The sequence below is a fragment of the Ursus americanus genome, unplaced genomic scaffold (assembly GCF_024610735.1).
Source record: "Ursus americanus isolate L20-20 unplaced genomic scaffold, mUrsAme1.1.p SCAF_65, whole genome shotgun sequence".
Classification (NCBI taxonomy): domain Eukaryota; kingdom Metazoa; phylum Chordata; class Mammalia; order Carnivora; family Ursidae; genus Ursus; species Ursus americanus.
This window is the reverse complement of record NW_028273647.1, coordinates 593,753-603,144: the sequence shown is the minus strand read 5'-3', so window position 1 is coordinate 603,144 and position 9,392 is coordinate 593,753. Positions and strand designations below refer to the sequence as shown.

At 50.4% G+C, this 9,392-nt stretch overlaps 1 protein-coding gene across 1 annotated transcript; it reads right to left on the bottom strand.

Annotated features, from left to right (window-relative positions):
- Positions 1 to 7,333: 7,333 nt before the first annotated feature.
- LOC123803624 (ral guanine nucleotide dissociation stimulator-like) lies at positions 7,334 to 8,986 on the bottom strand. Its single transcript, XM_087860469.1, has 4 exons — positions 8,638 to 8,986; positions 8,273 to 8,305; positions 7,776 to 7,897; positions 7,334 to 7,583 (listed from the first exon to the last, which is right to left on the bottom strand). The coding sequence occupies exons 1-4, from the start codon at positions 8,755 to 8,757 to the stop codon at positions 7,547 to 7,549; spliced, it is 312 nt and encodes a 103-aa protein (XP_087716595.1). The 5' UTR covers positions 8,758 to 8,986; the 3' UTR covers positions 7,334 to 7,546.
- Between the last annotated feature and the right edge of the window lie 406 nt (positions 8,987 to 9,392).

The window sequence follows — 9,392 nt, the reverse complement described above, 5'->3', positions numbered from 1 at the left end:
GATCTGGGAGTCACCAGGCCTAGGGCAGCTGAGCAGACCCAGGACGCCGAGTGGAAGGGGCAAAAATGCACTTGTCCAGGGGCTTCTTCAGGCATCCTTAGGAACCTGGCGTTTGTTCTTTAGGCCGCAGGGAGCCTGGGGAGGGTTTCAAGCAGGAAGTAATATCTGATTTGTGTTCTTTAAAAAAAAAAAAAATGACAACCTTGCGGTAGGAAATGAAACCAGAGGCAGGGCAACTTTCATCTTTATGGTGTCACTTTGATCCTCACCACAAGCCAGGAGGCAGGTTAGGGCCACACTCCTTTTCAAAGGTGAACTCCTGAAGCCCAAAAAGGTAACCCACCGTTCTGTCCTCAGAAGCTATCATTTGACTCTAGTTGTAACAGAAGCAGGTAAAATAAAACAATTTTGCGTAGCAAGAGTTTTACTATATATGTTTTTGTTGTTCTTTAATGAAATGTGTTACAGTTATTTGTAGAATTTTTTTAACTCCATCCAAGTTTGCAAGGAAGTGTGTCTCTGAATGTGAGCCCCAGGGCCTTGGTCCCCAGAGTTTGCTCCGCCTGGAACTCTCCTCCCTCTGGAGCGTGTCACTCCCTCATGTCTTTGAGGCTTATGTGTCACCTCATCAGATGCCAACTGACCACTCTGTGTATAATAGGAACCCCCACCCCCCACCCCTGACTCTGCTCTGTTGTTCTGCAAAGCAGCTGTTGTCCTCCACAGCCCTACACTGTGTGCTTGTTTATTTGTTGGTTGTGTGTCCCTCTCCCAGAACGTTAGATTCATTCAAGCAGGGACTTTGTTCACTTCTGGGTCCCTGGCACATAATGAGATATTGTGGAGTAACTGAGTACAGCTTTGGGTGATGGGAAGTAAGAAACTGTTATTTAAAGTGTAAGAAGGGAGTGGGAGTCAGGGAAGGGAGTGGAGGGACAAAGGGGATTATAGTGAGGGGATCTTTGCAGGGCGGTGGGGGCGCTTTGGTAGACTAAAAATGGCCACCAACTTGTTGACGCTGCTCCCCACAGGAGATTGAATCCAGTCACTCACCCCTTGAATGTGGATGGCTCTTGTAACTTGCTTTGACCATGAAAATGTGTCACAGGGGATGTGGTGTGACTTTTGAGCCGAAGCTGCAGGAGATGGTCTGGCTTTCTTGTCACCTGATTCTAAACAAGTCCAAGCAGGTCTGGTGAGAAGGCCGCGTAGAAGAGCACAGATCCTCCTTGGCTGACAAGCTGCCACCTGCCAGACACGTGGGTGAGGCTGTGCTTGACCACCCAGCCCTAGCCAAGTAGTCAGCCAGCTGCGGCCACCAGAGACCCAGGCAGACCAGCACAACTGTGGAGATGCACTCAGCCCCAACCAGCCAACCAGAGAATCACGAGCAAATCAAATACTTGTGGTTTTAAGCCCTAGATGTTAGCGTGGTGACACAGCCATGGATAACTGACACATTTGATGACCTCAACCTTATCATGATGCATTCAAAACTGATGTTCTGGAGGCCGGCTTTGATTATTCCTCTGCCTAATAAAAGCAGAAAATCAGGAAAGGGCAAGACAAAAAGTGATGCAAACAGATACAAAGAGGACGAAAGGTAGACGGAGGAGATGAGCAGCAGGTTGTGCAGCAGAGACCCTCCTCATCCCCTGAGCATACTTTGTGGTGCCCAAGAGCTCAGGTTCAGGAGTCCATGAACAGTGAAGCAGACCCAGGCTCCAGTTCAACTGTTCCCCAGGGTCAGACACTGAGCAGGTGGCATAACGTCCTTGCTCATCTGTTAGTAGAGGTTACAGAGAAGCTCCATAACCTTAGGTTGTTGTGGGGAGAAAATGAACTGTTCCTGTCAAACACTCGGCAGAGTGCTTGGCACAATATACCCTCCATAAGTATCATGGGGTAGCAATAGCATTCCTGTACAGGTTACTGTTCATCTTGATCATGGAGGGGCCATCATTCAAAGGACCGCCCAGAGTGCAGTGTTAATAAAAGCTGACTTTCCTCAGCTCTGTGGGTCAGATGCTGTGTCCACAGTCTCCAAACCTCATAGCAGCCCTGCAGCACGGGCATGTTAACATCATCTTCATTCTATTGTTGTGAAAACCGTGACAAAGGAAAAATGCAAGCGATGGAACAGGTGGCAGGGCTGGAGCTCAAAGCTGCAGTCTGTCCCACTGCAAAGCATGCACTCCTCCCTCTCCCTGTGCAGCCTCTGCTACGCTCAGACCCCACATAAAAAAACAAAACACACAAGACCATGCGGCTTCTCCCCTTCCTGCACTGCGCCACACAGGCTGAGTGCTGACCTTTTGTGGGAAGCATTCAGGAAGGGCTTCCTGTGTATTGGCAAAGCAGCTGCATCCTGGGAGCACTTCCTCCTTGAAAAGCACCCTCCCACCTCCCTAGTCTGATGAGGGCTTGTCCCTAGGAGGGACTTGCTCATAGTGGAAACAGAAGCACACTTTAAGACTGGGGGTGGGTGCACAGTAAAGAGGGTGGGCGGTAAGAAGCTGGTGTCACCAAGGACACACCGAAGCCCACATTATTGCCCACATCAAGGCGCTGACCAGCCTGCAGATCCACACAGAGAAACTGGAATGAGAAAAAGTGGGATCCAGGAAACTGGTGCCCGGGGCACTCGAAGATCCAGTAAGATGGGCCACTGGGAGGTATGGGTGTGCCACCTGCCCTCCGGGGATGCTGGCCCTCAGGTGGTCAGAACCAGGAGACTGGTCAGGGAAGAGGGACACCCTGCAGAAGAACAGAGAGAGGAGTCCGACCAATCTGGTTCAAACCCCAGCTCCCCCACGTGACAGCCCAGTGGCCCTAAGGGGACTGCTCTACCTCTCTGAGTCTAAACTTCCTCATCAGTGAAATGGGGAGGGGGGAGGCTGCAAGAGCAGAAGGGAAGGGGCCAGGGGGCACCCCTAGGGAAGATGCTCAAAGGGGAAGCATAACAAAGGAGGGACAATTTGAGGGACCAGAAGCCAGATTCCCTCCTTCAACTCTGGCCAGCGTAAAAGCAAGATGGGCCACAAGCACCATGTGCACCTTGCCCAGGAGGGAACATTCTGGACTTTCAGAACTAGGCTGCTGATGGACGTTTTACAATATGTTTGAAATTTCACTTCCCACAGGAATTTAATGTAGGGATGTTGGAATGTGGGACTATTAACTCCTCTGGGTGGGGGGAAGGGTCATGCCCCCCAGTAGTGCCTGCAGTGGATGCAGCTCTTTTGAGGGGACATGTGAACGATTTGCCCCAGGTGTGGTTTCATCCTCAGCTGGAGCTAGGGGTGCCCCAGCCACTCCTGCTCACCTGCTCACACAGATCTCCCCACTCCTTGCCCCGCCATGGCGTTCCAGGTCCCTGGGATACAGGGCACACTAGCTGGACCTCTTCCAGGCCCTGTCCAGAGGCTCAGCCCTAGGGGCTAAGCCGCCTATAGCAGTGACCCCAGGACCTCACCCGTGGGGCTCTCCAGGGATACTGCTCTCAGGTCTGGGCCACACACCCACTTCCCATTACTCACAACCCGCCCCCCCCCCCCAACACACAGAGGGGAAACCCTTTCCCTGTACAGCACTCAGCAGGTCCCGGACGGGGACAAACTCCCATCTTCCTGACCGGAAATGCCCGTTTGGCCTGGAAAACTTGCAGCTGGGGCTCAAGTTAGCCTCCATCCAGAGCACCCACATACCTGCACCAGCCTCTAGAGAAGAAAAGATGTACATTTTCTGGGAAATTCTGCCCCAAACCATTGGTTCTCTCATTTCATTGTCACAACTCATCAGATAAGTGCTATTAAATGCATTTTCCAGATGGGTAAACTGAGGCCAGAAGGTGATGACTACCCAGCTCAAGTCTACCCAGCAAGTAAATGGCAGAGAAAGGATTCATACCCAGCTCGTGTGGCTCCAAAGTTGTGCTCTCAGTTACTGAGCTCCTCAGCCTCCCAAGGCAGGGCGGGGGAGGGGAGGACCAGTTCTGAGTCCAGAGGAGGCTCCCTCACCTTCTCTCCAGGGTGAACAGGCAGTGCATCCTGGTTTAGCAAAGACAATGCAGTTGCAGGGGCTCCCCTGGACCTGTTTCTATCGTGGGCTGGACAAAAGTCATTATCAGTATTAAATCCCCACGAAAGCAGTGTTCTCTCTGCAGATTTTGTGTCGTGCTCAGCACAGAAGGCTGCCCGCTTTCCGGTGTCTGCAAGGTGAGCAGACTGCCCTTGGAGATTTCCCACTTCTCCCATCTTCTCAGCTTTGTTTTTTCTCTCCCAGCTTCCACTTTCCTCTCCCCATTCTATCTCTTTCTCTCTCAAATAAACAAATAAAAGCTTAAAAAAAAAAAAGACTAGACTCACTCACTCATCGAACTTCGGGTCAGGCTGGCTAAGGCCCATCTCTCGAGGCTGCTCCCCCACCTGAAGCTCTAGGGTCCAGTCTCACAGTTTCCCGCTTGTGATGGCAAAGTGGCCCCATCCCGTGCTGTCTGCTGATAGAAGTGTAAAACCACTTGGGAAAATAATTTGGCAGTTTTTTAAAAAGTTATGTGTTTCCCATTCGATCTAGGTATTCCATTCCCAGAGAAATGAAAGCGTATGTCCATACAAAGATGTGAACATGAATGCTCATAGCAGCTTAATGTAGAAAAGCAAACTGGACAAAACTGAAATTTTCATCAACCGGTGAATGGATAAACAAATTTTAGTATATTCATATAATGGAATATTCCTCAACAATGGAAAGTAACAAACTATTGGTGCACACAACAAAGGTGAATCTGGAAAGTATTAGGGTGAGTAAAACAAACCATACTGGACATACTGTCCATCCTGTTTCCGTGTATATAAAATTCTAGGGGATGCAACATTAACCTAAAGTGACAGAAAGCAAGGGAAACAAGCGCAAAAATGAACTATTGGGACTTCATCAAGATGAAAAGCTTTTGCACAGCAAAGGAAACAGTCGACAAAACCAAGAGACAACCGATGGAGTGGGAGAAGAGATTTGCAAATGTCTTAATCAGATAAAGGGCTAATATCCAAAATCTATAAAGAACTTATCAAATTCAACACCCAAAGAATAAATAATCCAAGCAAGAAATGGGCAGAAGACGCGGATAGACATTCTCCAAAGAAAACATACAAATGGACAACAGACACATGAAAAAATGTTCCATATCACTTGGGAAATACAAATCAAAATCATAATGAGATACCACCTCATTAACAAGTCAGGAAATGACAGATGTTGGCAAGGATGAGGAGAAAGGGGAACCCTCTTGCCCTGTTGGCGGGAGTGAAAACTGGTACCTAATTCTGGAGAAGAATTTGGAGGTTCCTCAAAAAGTTAAAAACAGAACTTCCCTATGACCCAGCAATTGCACTACTAGGTATTTATCCCAAAGATACAAATATAGTGACCCGAAGGGGCACCTGCATCCCAATGTTAATAGCAACAATGTCCACACCAGCCAAACTATGGAAAGAGCCCAGATGTCCATTGACAGATGAATGGATAAAGAAGATGTGGTATATATGGAATGGAATGTATATACGTGGTATGTATAATGGAATACTACTCAGCCATCAAAAAAACGAAATCTTGCCATTTGCAATGATGTAGATGGAACTGGAGGGATTACGCTAAGCAAAATAAATTAATCAGAGAAAGACAATTATCATATGATCTCATGCATACGTGGAATTAAAGAAACAAAACAGAGGATCATGGGGAAGAGAGGAAAAATACAACAAGATGAGAGAGAGGGAGACAGGCCATAAGAGGCTCTTAATCATAGGAAACAAACTGAGGGTTGCTGGAGGGGAGGTGGTGGGGGATGGGGTAACCGGGTGCTGGGCATTAAGGAGGGCACGTGATGTAATGAGCACTGTGTATTATATGAGACTGATGAATCACTGGCCTCTACCTCTGAAACAAATAATACATTATATGTTAATTAATTGGATTTAAATAAAAAAATAAAGAGCACCCTTGCATAAAAATAAACCAACAAACAGACAGACAGACAGACAGAAAGTAGACCAGTGATTACCTGGTGACGGGATGGTTGGGGGAGGGAAGGATTGTAAGGGCATCAGGGAATTTTTTGAGAATGATGACTATGTTCATTATCATGGGTATATACACGTGTCAAAACTCATCAAATTGGGTTTGTTTAAAAAAGTCTTCCCCTATGGACTCTGGGAAACAAACTGAGGGTTTCAGAGGGGAGGGGGTGGGGGATTGGGCTAGGCCGGTGCTGGGTATTAAGGAGGGCACGTATTGCATGGAGCACTGGGTGTTATACGCAAACAATGAATCATGGAACACTACATCAAAAACTAATGATGTACTGTATGGGGAATAACAAAACATAATAAAAAAATTAAAAAAAAATTCCCATTATCCTGGCAAGAGAGAACCCATCCCTGATCCTTCAGATGCCAGCCAGGGAACAGTAGCTATTGTGCATCTGACCCAGAGCCTGGGGCCTGGAGGGAACTGCTGCTTCAGAAGAACCGCATAAGGAGATGCACGAAGGCTGGAAATCTTGGCTCCTACGTCAGCATAGATGTTCATGGAACCAGGCTCAGATGTGCCCTTTAAGGTACCCCTCCCATCTTCTCCCAACACACAAAACAAGCAGGAAAGGGAATCCAGAGATCATTGACAAGAATCCCAGAAAGATTCCAAAGTTGGTAAATGGCCAACGGGGAGACTGAGGCTGGAAAGTCCTGCCTGCCCTGAGTCCATCTGCAAATTATCTTCCTCTGCCTTTGTCCCCTTCACATGCAGGATTTGATCTCCTTCCGTGTTTTTCCCCACTAGGTGCTGATGCAGTTCCAGAGATTGAACTACAATACGACAAGTTCCAAAACCAAACACAAAACTAAAAAAGCATCTCAATGGAAGAAGCAGGACACAGTCTTCCTGGCCTTAGAGTGGAGAAAGGCAACCCCAGTCCTGGGGCAGGAAGGAGTTCTGGGGCGTACAAGTCTTAAAGACTCCCACTTTCAGTGGTTGTTGCTATTCCTGGGAAAGTCCCTGCAACCTCTAAATCTCAGGAGTTCTGAGGGGCTGTCTCTGCTGTTTGCCCAAATTCACTGACTGAAATGGACCCATGCTCCGAGTAAGGGGGATTTTGGGGTGCCCTCCAGTGGCTAGGGAGAAGGGTTGCCACTTCTCCTTCCTCCCACATACAGTAGCTGATGACTCTGGAAGATTTCCTAGGTCAGGAACGAATATGAGAGTCTGTGCAAGTTTTCCATTACTGCAGGAAGTAAAAGACCCAAACCACACACATGGGCTCTAAAACAAAACAAGGGCTTTAATCTCCTAACATGCAAATCTATCACGGTACTATTTAAAACAACTAAATGGTGCCCCCTACATAAGGAAATAGATGGGGGGAAGGGGTGTGGAGACAATGGGCGCAAGGATGCAGCTGCTGAGGAATCCCTGCAGGGCCACTAGACACTTGCACAGCCCTGAGGTTGACTGCGGCCAGTTCTTCTCCTTCTTGAGTGCTGCTGACCAGCTAGGACCGGGGCTCCAGCTGGCAGGACAGGGTGTAGCTAAGGACAGAGGGACACCTGTGAGTTGCCCAGGAGCTTCCATTCAAGAGTCCCTGCCAGTGTTTGCCCACAGCTGGAGTCTGGCGCCCCGGCAACAAGGCCTGAGGCTGCCCAGGGAAGGAGGATCCCAGGAGTGGCCAGCAGAAAGAGTCCACCCCGAACCTCACCGACCCAGCTCCTGATGGGCCTCACCTCTCAGCCTCGCTGAGCGGCTCCATAGCCTGGAACCAGGCCCAAAAAGGATCCTCGGGCTCTAGGGTGTAATTCTCGGCAGCCACCTGGAGCAGCATGATGTCTGTCATGACTTGGTATTCCTGAGCAGAGAGAGAAGCACAGGATGCATAGGGAGCCTGGGGTGGGGGGGGAGCTGGAGGGCCTGGTGACAGTTGAGGAGCGGGACCGGGGACCTATCCCAGGTCCTGGCACACATGGCCACCCTCCTACTTGCAGATTCATCTGGTCTCCACCTGTTCTCAGAGGTGAATATCAGTAGCCCCTCCTCCGGGAAGTTCTCCTGGATGCCATGCTCTGTCCCCATCTCCTAACGGGATGAGACTTGCACTGCTTTCTTCTCAAGGGATCCCAGGAAATGTGAGGTGGAGGGCATGGAGCCAAGCAATGTTCTTCCCAGGGACATCTCTGAGGCCCACTCCCTACCCTTCCCTGCGGGAAGCGCCACATATGCTCACCTTATTTCTTTTGTAGTGGTTGATCTCATTCCCCTGGAATGCAGACAAAGTCCATCAGAATGAGGCCCCTGGTTCTTAGGAGCACTTGATTCCCATCCCTTCTCATGCTGCACCATGGCCAGGACCCGTGAGGGGGCCGTGCATACACAGATAGCGGGCCTGGGATGTAGGCCAGGCTCTGGGGTCCAGAGAAAGGAGGACATGGGGCAGATGGACTGGCTACAGGTCGGGACCCTGCAGCACCACCCTCTCGGAAGACAGTAGGGGAGGCCGAAGCCTCAGGCAGGAAGGGGCTGCTGCGGCTACTGAGGTGCTTGCTGACGTGGAGGGTCCTGACTTCATTCTCCCCCCACGGGCAAACTCACCGGGGGAGGCTGAGGTCCACTCAGACAGACCTCACGCAGCTTTGCCTTCAGGAAGCTCTGCTGCTTCACCAGTCTTCGGCACCGGGAGCCGTGGCCTAACTGCAGCCTCACCTCGCTCATCCCTGAGATGGGCAACAGCCCCCAGGCTCACAGGGTAGCCGTGCGGCTGTCATGACGGGAGGTTTGCCGAGTCCTGAGAGCTCAGGGCTCAGTACAGGGGCGCTCTGCTCCCAAACCTCTGGATTCTGGTCCCTCCCCCACAATCCTCAGGCTCACCCACCTCCAGATAGTCCTCCATGGCGGTATCTAACATCACCAGCTCGGTGAGGAAAGTGCCAAGGAAAGGCACGACACCCTGTGTCATGAGGGGGAGGGTTGGGATGAGTCCCTGCTCGCTGGTGTCCACAGGGACCCTCCACTGAAAACGCTCCAGCCTCCTAGCCCACCCCAGGGGCTCACGTGGAGCAGCCTAGGACCCTTAGCAGCCTCCCCCCACGGGTTCCCTTTCCCCTCCCCCCCCAGAACATCAGACTCCTCCTCATCACCTTCAGGGCCTGCTTTTCAAAAATGCCAGGGAATGGAGCACTAGGTCGGTCCCTCCCCACCCGCAAAACCCATTCTCTATGGACCTTTCTGGACCCTCCTCCTGGTTCTTTTGAAATAAGAATTGTAGAAGCTGTGGCCCCAGGAGCCGCAGCTGGAGTGGGAAGGACCCCCCCCCCTTCCTGATCTTTCCTTTTTGGGAGGCTTCCAGC